The following is a 13,406-nucleotide window of genomic DNA, read 5'->3' on the forward strand; positions in this document are numbered from 1 at the left end:
CTTGGCATTTAAACGATGCCCAATTGGCACTAAGGGGCCTAAAGTGTGCCAAGAACACATTCATTACACCACCACCACCAGCCTGCACAGTGGTAACAAGGCATGATGGATCCATGTTCTCATTCTGTTTACGCCAAATTCTGACTCTACCATCTGAATGTCTCAACAGAAATCGAGACTCATCAGACCAGGCAAAGTTTTTCCAGTCTTTAACTGTCCAATTTTGGTGAGCTCTTGCAAATTGTAGCCTCTTTTTCCTATTTGTAGTGGAGATGAGTGGTACCCGGTGGGGTCTTCTGCTGTTGTAGCCCATCCGCCTCAAGGTTGTGTTTGTTGTGACTTCACAAATGCTTTGCTGCATACCTCTAACATCAACAAGGCATTTTCGCCCACAGGACTGCCGCATACTGGATGTTTATCCCCTTTTCACACCATTCTTTGTAAACCCTAGAAATGGTTGTGCGTGAAAATCCCAGTAACTGAGCAGATTGTGAAATACTCAGACCGGCCCGTCTGGCACCAACAACCATGCCACGCTCAAAATTTGCTTAAATCACCTTTTTTCCATTCTGACATTGCACTAGCATGCTACATGACCTCACCATGTTTGTTGCATGACTTTTCTTTTTTAATTTGATTAATTTCCATGACTTTTCCAGACATTTCTTCAGGTTCATTCGCCCCGTGGAAGGTCGAGTCACATGCATTGCATCGTGGGATACAACATCTCACACATTGTGCTCTCAATGCATACAGAAAATGGACATACTGTGCACAGTATACAGTACATACAGCAGAAATAGTATGAGTAGTAGTATGCTAGTCCAACATATCGAGGATGGCCGTGCGTGTACATCAGAGAGAAAGAGCGTTTCCCCACAGCGCGGATCAAACGCTGACCCCTGCTGTGAAGATCGTCTCTCTCCTGGAACGCCAGCCACAGCCATGCAAACAAGACCCAAGCTGAGAGGTTACACACACACACACACTCATGTATTGCATAATGTTAACATTCCGCCCTTAAACATTGATCAGTACTTGGAATCCCCAGCTCCCTCTTTCTCCCTATAATGAGTTAAATCCTAAACGCAATTATGGATCCGTAGGAATGATCTCCGCTGAGCAACTGGATCACTGATATTAAAACAGCCTTTGACCTCAAATGAGTTCAGCCAATCAGATCATCTCCAGGATTAGTGTTGTCCAAGGCCAAGGAGATTAGTTCTCCTAAATCTGACTCTCGATCCTCCTTTTTTTTTAGTCCCCTCCCAGTTTCAGGGTCCTGTACGCAGTCTAACTGGGCCATGAGAGACGTCTCTGGGTCTAATACCATTGCCGGAGAGACCGATATCAGACAGATGCTGTTTGCCTTCATAGTCTAAAGCTCAAAAACGTTCATTTCTTTCTCTTTTCAATCACATGGTGCACAGCAGCTGCTCATAATTAGAGGGACTTTGGCAAATTGCACTATTCTGAATTGAGGTGTGAATACAGACCATCTCTCCTACTAGGAGCAGAATAATGCTCTACAAAAATAGACCTTTTTACAGAAAAAACAAAACATTCGTGAAACAAGATTGAGTACACAAGCAGCACAATAACAAACAAACAACCATTCAAAAGCTTGGGGTCAGTCCAATTTTAATTTAAGGGATGAATGTTTTTTCAGCAAGGATGCAATAAACTGATCAAAATTGACAGTGCAGATATTGATAATGTCACAGAATATATATATATATATATATATATATATGTATACTGTATATATAGAGATGCTGCTCTTTTGACTTTCTATTCATCAAAGAATCCTAAAAAACAAAAACATATAAAGGTTTTCACAAAGACTTAAGCAGCACAACTGTTTTCAACATTGATAATAATAAGAAATGCTTCTTGAGCAGTAAATCTGCACATTAGAATGATTTCTGAAGGATCACGTGACACTTGATATGACGCTAAAAATTCAGCTTTGAATTTTTTTATCTAATCTCCCATAATAGCACCTTCAAGAATCCCCCCCCCACACACACACACACACAAATGCTTCTTGATCTAAAAGGGTCTCTAATGATGAACAGATATCAATTTGAAAACCTTCATTATATAGTATGTGCTAAGGAAGAGAAAAACAGTGCAGTGTTTAGAGGCTAGAAGACTTATAAAAGCATAGTAGTAGGTGTCAGCAATCTCTCTCTCTCTCTCTGCCGCTCTATCAGACATGGAAGGACGGACTCCATAGGGGCCGTGAGGAGTGAGAAATGAGCAAATATGTGTGTGGAGCTGGAATTATAGCGAGCAGGGGAGAGAGATGTTAATTTCATTAAGAGAACACTGACTGTGAAAAAGCACTCGCTGTAGGGGAATACTAGCAGAGAGAGGAGAGAGAAAACGAGAGAATCTGAAATATACCATGGTATTGAATGATTAACATACCGACACACCAAATTGGTTGCTCAAAAAAATAAAAAAAGCAATAAAAATATTTATATTTAATATTTATTTAAAATTATATATATATATATATATATATATATATATGAAATACTATATTTAAATATAGTACTATATTTTGTAATATTTATTTTAAAATATGTAATAAAATAATATGCAAAAAAATAAATATTTTTAATAATTTTAAAATAAGTATTAGATAATTTAAGCATCAAATTAAAATGATTTTAAAGGGGTCATGACATGGGATATTTTAAAAGGTTGAGGACAATCAAATTTGCAAATGTTTTGACATATAAGAGGTCTTTGTGACGTCACACGGGCAAATGCTTTTGGACATGCCTGCCTCCAGTTTTAGTTTTACGAACTTTTTTAGTCTTACATCATCGCTCAGATGTGATGCAAAAGCAAACAGACCCATTATAATCACTGACGCTGTGTACACTGGGTACAGTATATATGCGCGTTCAGTTTCAGACATACTCCACACATTTGATTCTGTCTATAACTGGACGAATAGTAGACTGAAAAGAACGTTCGCTTTGGTGCGTCCCGCTTAAACAGCGCATTTGCTATTTTTTCTAGAGACTTCAGAGGAATACGAGCATCAGGAACAAGATGGTTTAGTTTTAAAGTCGTGGATCAAGTACGTTTTTTCCCATTTATAATTGTTTTTTAAGCAAAAAATTTAATTTAGCCTACAATAAGTGAACCTCAAAAGAACATATTAAAATAATAAAAAAAAATCCAGGTTGTGACACCTTTAAAACTAGTTAATTTCAAAATAATGCCGAGGTACAGTTACAGTAGCATGATACTTTCAGTAGTTTTTGCCGGTGAATTAATAACTACATAAGCTTGTCTGCACAACACAGCATGGTATGTTTGAGATTCGAATAGTGTCTGTGTGACATGAGCTTTAATACAGCAGAAAGCCCCAGAGGACTGATGGAGGAATGTAATCCTGCCGTGCTGACGGCACGCTGCGACGAAAAAAAAAAAAAAAAAACAGCCCCATGCTGAATGGAGAGGCACAAATACCACTCGCTTCGCCAATTATTTGTCCCTGTCCTGTCGGGAGTCATGTAAATTACTTTAAGTGCACTTTCCCAAGGGAGGTGCGCCCGCCATTACGGTAATGATGGCGGCGGAGGGTTTACGCAACAGCACAAAACCACTAAAAGATGACGAACTCTGTGCTGTTCTAGCAACACTCAATACAACGTTTAAAAGCATCTGAGAGGATTCTACATTGAGAGATATACACATCTGGATGCAGTTGCACTAGTCCACCACCAGAGGGCAAACAACCTCTGTGCCATATAAGAATGATCCCTGTGATCTGTCCTAGACTTTTCAGAATGTATTTCATGAGTTATGGAGATTTTAGTCTTCAAATACACAAAACGCATTGCTTAACCACAAAATATAAAGCGGGAACTTACATGTTATGCAGCACACACCAGCCACAGTGAGGATCTCCTGAGCTCAAACACTCTCCGCATGTGCCGTACTGCTCACACGACTCGATCAGCACCCGTGTGACCTATACAACAAAGAAAATACGGTTTTAAAAGAAAGAACAAACGGAGGATATTCATTCAATACAAGCTCTATCAGTCCATTCGATTGATATATGATATTGAGGTAACATTTGACGTCATCGTCATCAATTCTCGACCCATTTTATTTTGAAATTTTTTGAGGGAAAAGTGAAGCAGGAAAGAGAAGAATCCAGATTAATGTGAACAGCAGGAAACCATCACCACATTTGCTCCCAGAGGAACATTTGGTTGCTCAGATATTGCTCTTGTATTAACATCTCTCAGATGTTTCTACTATAAGTCTTTAGGAGCAATAAAAATAGGCAAGTTAAATTATGTTGCCAAGATAAAATGGTCCTGGAAGAAAATGAGAAATATTTCAGTTCTTAACGGGATTAACAATGTTTTATTGCAAATTTTGCTATCAAACATTTGAACCACAAGGTCTATTTCTTCCAAGAAGCAGATGACTTAAAATTGAGATAATAGGTCATTAATGCCTCAGGGTTTCTATTTGATCTCCATTTCATCTCCCTGCGAGATGAAAGTGAGATCGCATTTGTGTTTTCATGTCGGTGACAGTTGTATATATGGACAAGAACGTCTGGGTGTTAATGTATACATGTGTTTCCTTTGAAATGCACAAGTCAAAGACAAACACGATTGCGTTTGTTGGTAAAACCTGTACTGAGTGCGTGTGTGTTTATGCGAACAGAACAGAGGAAACAGGACACAAACAGCTGCTACTGCAACTAAGAGGAATACCATCGACACACTGCTCCTCTGTGTCGCCCAGTGCATCTGTTCAACTAGGTATATGAACACGAACACACACACAAATTAGTTTTTTATATCTAACGTAGACTTTAGAAAGACGTAATGGTTTTAAACTGTGCAATATTTAAATCCCTTACCCTACACCTAAACCTACCTATCATAGAAATGGCATGATTTATAAGCGGTTTTCCTAGAAATTGTTTAAAAATGTGCACATTTTACTGTGTTTGTGTGGGCATTCACTTTTTTAAAAAAAAAAATTGCTGATAATTTACTCACCCCCATGTCAACCAAGATATCCATGTCATTATTTCTTCAGTGGAAAAAAGAAATTAAGGTTTTTGATGAAAACATTCCAGGATTTTTCTCCATATAATGGACTTCATTGGGAACCAAACGGTTCAAGGTCAAAAAGACAGTTTCAGTGCAAACTGCACACTGTTCAAAGGGCTTTAAGCGATTCCAGACGACGAATAAGGGTCTTATCAAGCGAAACGATCACTCATTTAAAAAACAAAAACAAAGTTTAAGTTTTGTAAGCTCAAATGGTCGCCTTGCTCTGTTCTGTGATGCACGTTCGTGACTCTCCTGTTCAAACTCGTTTATCAAAATGAACTAATCTTTTTCGAGTCATTTGGTTCATTCAACAAACGAAATGAACAATTTGACTCGGAAAAAGATTTGTTAATTTTGATACACTTGTTCCTTGAACCGTTTGGTTCCCATTGAAGTCCATTATATGGAGAAAAATGCTGGAATGTTTTCATCAAAAACCTTTATTTCTTTTCGACTGAAGAAAGAAAGACATGGACATCTTGGATGACGTTTTTTTTTTTTTTAAAGTCAACTACTCCTTTAAACAAGAATACACACACACACACACACCTGCTCAAACATACAGGAGGAAATATGTACTTTAAGATCTATATACATAATGTTCATTGTAACACTGTGTAAACTGCTAAAAATTGATTCACAACAAAAATCTATACAGTTGCTATCTAAATGAGGATATTTATAGACTTCTGTCTTTAAATAGAACTAATTATAAATACTATAGACTAACTCATACCCATACTTTGACGGATGTGTGCAGTCAGGATACGTATAAGATGAAGATTCAGACACAGAGTTTACTTAATATAATCCAAGCAGCCAAGGGCAAATATACACACATGTACACTCTAAAAAATGCTGGGTTGTTTTAACCCAACTTTGGGTCAAATATGGACTAACCCAGCCGTTGGGTTAAATTTTTACATTACATTTTTAACCCAACATTTCGGGTTTGTCCATATTTGACCCAAAATTGGGTTAAAACAACCCAGCATTTTTTAGAGTGTAGGCATAGCGGTGACGGGACAGGGAACTCAGGTTACAATGTGACATACTAAACATAACAAGGAGATAAACTAGACACAGCTGAACCCAACTAACTGATGACAGTAACCATAGAAACTAACGAGTGGCGGGAAATCTAAACAAAGTATGAAAACACACTCAAAGTCCACGAAAACGTTCTAAACTGAACTGAATGGTGACACATATCAAAATGCTAACCCTAACTGAAATATTTCTGCATAAAAATATATATATATATATATATATATATATATATATATATATATATAATAATGTATTAAAACAACAAAAATTGTTTAAAATGTTGTTTAAAATAATATATATATATATATATATATATATATATATATTTAAACTTTCTTTGAAACATTAAAAATAAATATTTAGTTTAATTATGGTAAATGGCCTGCATTTATATAGCGCTTTCACAGACCCAACGGCCACCAAAGCGCTTTACATATTGCCTCACATTCACCCATTCACACACTCATTCATACACCGACGATAATCAAACAATTATAAATTGTTTCACAAATGAAGACACATACTGTATACACAAATACAACAAAGTTTCATTTCTCAAAACCCAAAAAGCAGCGTGTCTCTGGCAAACATTTGCTCTCTCACACACACACACACACACACACCTAGACAATCAAACACACCCGTAATACCGCAGAGATGAGTGCTAACCAGATACACACTCACACATGCCCACTACAACAGACTCAAGCTTTGCTTTGCTTTGCCTGATGACCCACAATGCCCCTCTCCACTGCACTCACACAGCCTTCTGCTGCCCACTTGGCATGCTGGGATAGCGTCGCTGTGATGACCGGGCCACAGCTCTGTGATTTGTGCCTGTGCCTGTAATATCTCTTTTATCTACTGATGTATTTTCAGGCATTTGCTTTCATTGCCAGCGCTGGAGTCTGTGATGTCCGTCCCTCGTCACTGAGGGGATTTTTTTTAGGGTGCACCTGCATCCTATTAACACACACAAACAGGACAGGAGAGTGTGAAATCACTGAGGATTTTGGGACGAATAGCATTTTTTCTTTCCATATCTGACTGAAAAGAATGGATGGTTTTATGTAGTCAGGTGTGGTGCAAACCAAAGCCTCAACTTCATACATTATTTCTAAACCCAAACAAAAATTTGTTTGACGAATAAGAGAATTTGGGCACAGCATCAAGCTTTTCGACGGTTAGTCCTTGTGTTTTCTTTTTTCTGACATTCGTGATGGGGTCAAAGGGTAGGATGAAGTGAGAGACAGTTTTAAGATGGATGAGTGGGCACACAGTGTGTGTTTAGTTAGAGGGGTGGAGAAACATGCAGGGTTCCCGCTGAGTGTGTGTGTGCGCTGTATAGCCGTGGTTAAATGTCATTAATGTGTGAGCGGTGGGGTCTGAAGGGGGTGGCCATCCACCTGTCCCTGCGACACGCAGCTCCACAACAAAGACACTCATTCAACCTCCCGCTACCAGCATTGTTTCCACCGACACATGGCTGTGATCACACACGTGCACAGTTGTGTGTATACATACGGTGTGACTTCATGGCAAAAACCGAGAGGTGTCCCACAAGGATCCGTCCTTTTCCCTTTTTCATTTTCACCCAGCTCCCCCTCCCTCATTTCTCTTTATTTTTCACTCACTCATTGCCCCAGGACAAACAGGTGGTCAAAAGTAATGAGTTCAGCACATCAGCGCTGCCGCCCAGCCTGACGACAAACAATCCCACCAGGGGCTCCGCTCACAAAGCAACAGCGGCCATACGACGCTGGTTCAACACGGGCAATAAGTCTCAATGTTACACAACACTGACTTAGAGCCAGACCAACATTCGACTCACAGAGACCAGATGATGCTGTCTTGTGTCCAATGGTCACCAAATGCCTTTTCTGGAGCAACACTGACTGAGATACAAAAAGTGTTTGTATTGTATGAATAAATATGTAAGAAGTACAAACCCTCCACAATGCGATTTTGAATAGCTGCCAGGGCATTACTATGCAGTTGCTAAGGTGCTCTGCGTGGTTGCTAGGGCATTTGGGATATTTTTAAGTATTTAAAAGAGCCCACCACCAAGTCTCTGATATTCTGCCCCCTGGATATGGCTTGGGTTCCTACTTCAGTGTAAGTCTATGGGATTTTTTCACCAGTTTTATCAGACAAAAATCTAAGTCTAAAAATCTAAAAAGAAACCAGTAATATTGCAAAATAAAATACGATTAAAATTTAAAACAGTGGTTTTAGTTTAAAAAATTATTTTAAAATAAAATGAAATACGATTAAAATTTAAAATAATGGCTATTTTAATATATTTCAGATCATTCTGATATGCAATTTTTTAATTTTGGAAACGGTTGTGCAGTATTTTTTTTTTTTTTAATAACCTGTGATAATTTTGTCAGGATTCATTGATAAAATGTAAAAATAAAAAAGAACAGCATTTATTTAAAATAGAAATCAGTTTTTTTTTTCTGTATTTTTGATCAAAATAATGCAACAATGGTGAGTATAAGAAACTTCTTTCAAATACATACGTAAAAATAGTAATGTTTCCAAACTTTTGACCTGTATTGTATATGTTATACAGGCTATATACATTTTAAACATTGTTTTTAACCCCATACCCTAGAAATGGCATATCCAATCTAAAATAGATACAATTCATGAACCTCTGGGAAAAATAAAAAAATAAATTTAACATATTTTTTCTGTCTTGTAGCACAAACAGACACAACATGCCAAGAATCCTAGCCTCAAATTGATTGGACCACATTGAACTTTACTGTATAGACCAATTATTATTATTTCAAAATATCTTCTTTTGTGTTCTACAGAAAAAAAGAACAACATGTTTGGAACAACATGAGTAAATTATGACAGGATTTTCATTTTGTAAGTGAACAATCCCGGTAACCCTAGTATGAACAATAGTCCTAGTGATGCCAGCCACGCAAGGAAGATCTGCAGCAGTGTCAAATGCTGACGGAGGGATCAGAAATGGGACAGCTGAACTGCAGAGTGACACAGCTGCCGCAGGTGCGCGTCCTCGTCTGCACACTTGGCAGGACCACGTCAAAGGAGAAGATGGAGACAGTGAGACTTTCAGACAGAAAGAGTGAGAGGGATAAAGGTGTTATGGGGGTAGCGGGCAGGCCACTGGAGCAGCTGTTGACCAGCACATGCTTTAGTCAGTCAACACAGTGGGACGCACAATGAAGCCTGTTCTCCCACTGCGAGGAGCTTGTGATTGTGTGTGTGTTTGCGTTTGAATGTTTTCTCATTAAAACTTGAGTTTAACCACAGAACATAAAAACGTGGTATTCATTTGGATAAATTTTCACTTTAATTAGTTTGCAACAGAACAAAATATTAAGTATTACACAAGATCATACGTTACAGCGAATTGACCACAGTGAAGGGATGTTGGTAGGCATGATGCAAGCCGTGGCAACAGCAAAATGATAAAAGGCAGCAATGTTCAAAAAATTCATTAATAACTATTTTACTGTGGTGTTAAATAGTCTTTTAGCAAATTGGCTGTTTACAGTTATCACGCAACATAAAGTTCATTCTATAAAAGGTACTTACCGACATCAAATATTCAAATTGCCTTTTCTTTCTCTGATTATTTTTAAAAGGTGTGCAAGTTGACCTCAAACATGAGGTGGTGTTTATTTTAAGCTTCAGTTTCTGGGTGTTTACTTGCAATTGACCTGTTGGCAATTGTAAATATTTGCAAACACGGTTTCTGCATAGGAATATATGCCCAGCGGTCACTAATGCTGCCATTTATTATCTGCTGTTATATATATTTATATATATATATGAAGAGTTCAGATGCAAAAGCCTGTAAATGCCATTTGAAATTTTCTTCTTTAATGATGATTTTTGTCAAGCTTGTATATTTAAGTTCAGTGATTTCACTTAAATGGCAATGATAATTACCTATTAATTGTTATTTAAGTGAAATTACTGAACTTAAATATACAAGTTCGACAAAAATCATCATTAAAGAAGAAAATTTCAAATGGCATTTAGATGCTTTTGCATCTGAACTCTTCATATATATATATATATATATATATATATATATATTAGGGCTGGGCACCAATTAATCGCGATTAATCACATCCAAAATAAAAGTTTTTGTTTACATAATATATGTGTGTGTAGTGTGTATAATTATTTTGTATATAAAAATTCACACACATGCATGTATGTAGGAAAAATGTGCGATTAGTATATAAAATATTAATATTTATATTTAATATAAATTATGTATCTATATATATATATATGCATGCAAATATGTCTAAAATATATACATGCATGTGTGTGTACTTATACAAAATAAGTATACACACTACACACACATATATTATGTAAATACAAACTTTTATTTTGGATGCGATTAATCGCGGTAAATCCTTGCTCAGCACTAATATTTATATATACATATATAAACTTAAAATTGCAAAAGATTATGAAAATAATTATACACTCTAAAAAAGGCTGGGTTGTTTCAACCCAAATGTTGGGTTAAAAATGTTAAAAACCCAACATTTGGGTCTGTCCATATTTGACCCAAATTTGCGTTAAAACAACCCAGCATTTTTTAGAGTGTATATATGGGAAAATGATGAGTTTACAGCATTTAACTTATGTACGTGTATCTGTACGTCTTTTGGCTATTTTACTAAGTGGCGCATGCAATCCAAAAAATGATGCCAAAAGAAGAGAACATTCTAAAAAAGAAATAAAACTTTCAAAGAAGTGGTCTCACAACCTTAAAACAAGATCCTCGAAAAAAATATTTGAATGCACCGCAAACGCCATTAATCTCCACTTGCACTTGTGAACGTAAAGTATTACTAACAGCCAATTGGCTTAAAAGACAACTGTAGTTAGATTAGTGAGGAATTTTGGGTTCAGCCCAAACTCATGGTAGGACAGGGTCTGCGCCAACTCCTAATTTCCTCTTGAGCTCGGTAATTCTTCCACAGCTTAAAATGCTTCCAGGATGCTATCTGCTAATCTCTATCTGGCTTCAATACGATATTTTCCACTCGCTCTAAAGCTGGCCAAGAATCGCCTGGAGACAAGACATTTAGAAGAAAAGAAGACAGTTGGCACCGAATTCTTGTCTTATTCAAAAACAACACTCTTCCAAGTCAAGCTGGTAACCTCTAAAGAACCTCAGCTGCTGTAATCCAGACCCCAAACGCTATAATTACAACCCGACGGCTGATCTTAGACCTGTGCTTGGGACAGTATGAGCTATTAGTTCATCAGTTCTCTTTTCCATAGTCCTCAGAACACCCTCGCTGTCACATGCACCTGTCTGACGAATGGAGAGAGTGATACAGAATGAAAGAGATGAAGTGTCTGAGGTAAATGATTAAGAGTAGAAACATGTAGAGAAGAATGTAGAGAGGGGTTAGAATGAGACTGAAAGTATATGAGGGTGAACTGACGGGAAAGGAAATCCTGTTCTTGTTTAGCCAGACTTGATTATCAGCATACAGAAAAGTCTGATCAACATTACAGCTTGTTCTGGCCAAGAAAGGAAGGAATAAAACTGTCTGAAAAATATGCATAGTGAGTGACTTTGGCATGATGTTAAATTCCAATGGATTTTGGATTAAAGGCAGATCAAAAATGTCTTGGAACTTAAAAACAAGAGAGAAAGTGTTTATTGTTGTCAGGACATGTCTTTTGTACTTTATCTTTTACTGTATTTTTACTTAGCCTAGGATAACATAAAAATATTACCAACCGCAAACTTTTAAACTGTAGCGTAAACATCGAATGACAAGGCAAGGCAAGGCATGAAATGAATATCTCTCAATACAAAAGCCTCATTTCTGCAGCCATGATTTAATCAAAATAAACACAGACTGATTAAAACCTACACATCCACACCGACTCCTTTTTTGTATGAAAGCTCATCATTCTGTGTGCAGTACAGAACAGAAGGTCTGAGAAAGGTGGGCTTTCCATCTGAGCTGAAATTAAAGAAATCCAGAAGCCTCTCATGTACAAATGCTGTATCCAGATGTTCATATACAAACACATGCACACTCAAAAGGTTCATGAAATCCACATCACGGTTGCCATAGAGATCAGTCCAGGCTTTGACCCCCTACCCCTTTCCTGGAGTGGTCCGTAAACAGCTGGTACCTCTGGGACACGCTGCCACACACACATTCATTTTTAATGTGAGATACTGAGCACTGCACCCACAGCAATGAGATCCATCGATCATGTCCCCTCTGACACACACACACACACACACACACAGTGCAATAATCTCACTGACACATAAATCCATCGCGCTCGTGGAAAAATCAGAGAAAAACAGCACGTTCATGTGTGTATGTGTGATTCATTATCCGCCTACGCACATAAATCATACATATTCCTTAAATACGCACAGGGAAATTAACATAAACACTTCCATAATTAATTAAAGACCTTGAAAAGCTTCAACGTTTTATTTTTATATTGACATATTTACTTTTAAAACAGGATATTTGAGCGAGACTTCTGTGGAGCAGGATGACATCATCAATGTTTTTGCTCTGTTCCTCTGTAGAGGACTTGGAATGTGTAAATATGTATTTTTTAAAAATACAATTCTACAGGCAGAACAATTTTTTTAAATACATGAAAACTTTATAAAGATTCATGAAACTGATCAAAAGTAAGACGATTAAAATGTTACAAAAGATTTCTATTGCAAATTCTGCTGTTCTTTTGAACTTTCTATTCATCAAAGATTCCCGGAAAACAAATTCTGCACAAATATTAATAATAATAGTAATAGTAATAATAGCAGCATTGTTTTCAACATTAATAATAAATGTTTCTTGAGCAGCAACGGTATTTTGGACCTTAAGAGACTTAAAGGGAATTATATTCATTTTGGTACAGTACTTACAGTGTACTTACCTAGAAAGTACTGGATAATATAAGGTAAGTACATGGAACAGGGGTAGGTTTAGGGATAGGTTCAGGGTTAGTACTAGTTATTACCCAGTAATTGTACTTAATAAAATAAGTACATAGTATTTACATGGGTAACTGGACTGTAAAAGGAAGCGTTACCTTAATGTTATCAATGTTTAGCGTTGCACTAGCATATAGCAAGTTTCAAAGCTAACCAACATGTTATAAAAGCTATTAACTTAAATTTTGATTTCTTCATGGGGTCTTTTTAGAGTTACACACTCAATTTACACAAAATCAAGTCAAACA

The 13,406-nt window shown here is 37.1% G+C and overlaps 1 protein-coding gene across 2 annotated transcripts in view; it reads right to left on the reverse strand.

Annotated features, from left to right (window-relative positions):
• plxna2 (plexin A2) overlaps positions 1-13,406 on the reverse strand; it is a 222,327-nt gene that overhangs the window by 87,545 nt on the left and 121,376 nt on the right. For both annotated transcript variants that reach the window (XM_039652640.2, XM_039652638.2), the window contains exon 5: positions 3,897-3,997. In XM_039652640.2, coding sequence (XP_039508574.2) covers positions 3,897-3,997 — 101 coding nt within the window. The remainder of the gene's footprint in view (positions 1-3,896; positions 3,998-13,406) is intronic.

This window comes from Pimephales promelas, chromosome 20 (genome assembly GCF_988280905.1).
Source record: "Pimephales promelas chromosome 20, fPimPro1.hap1.1, whole genome shotgun sequence".
NCBI classification, from domain to species: domain Eukaryota; kingdom Metazoa; phylum Chordata; class Actinopteri; order Cypriniformes; family Leuciscidae; genus Pimephales; species Pimephales promelas.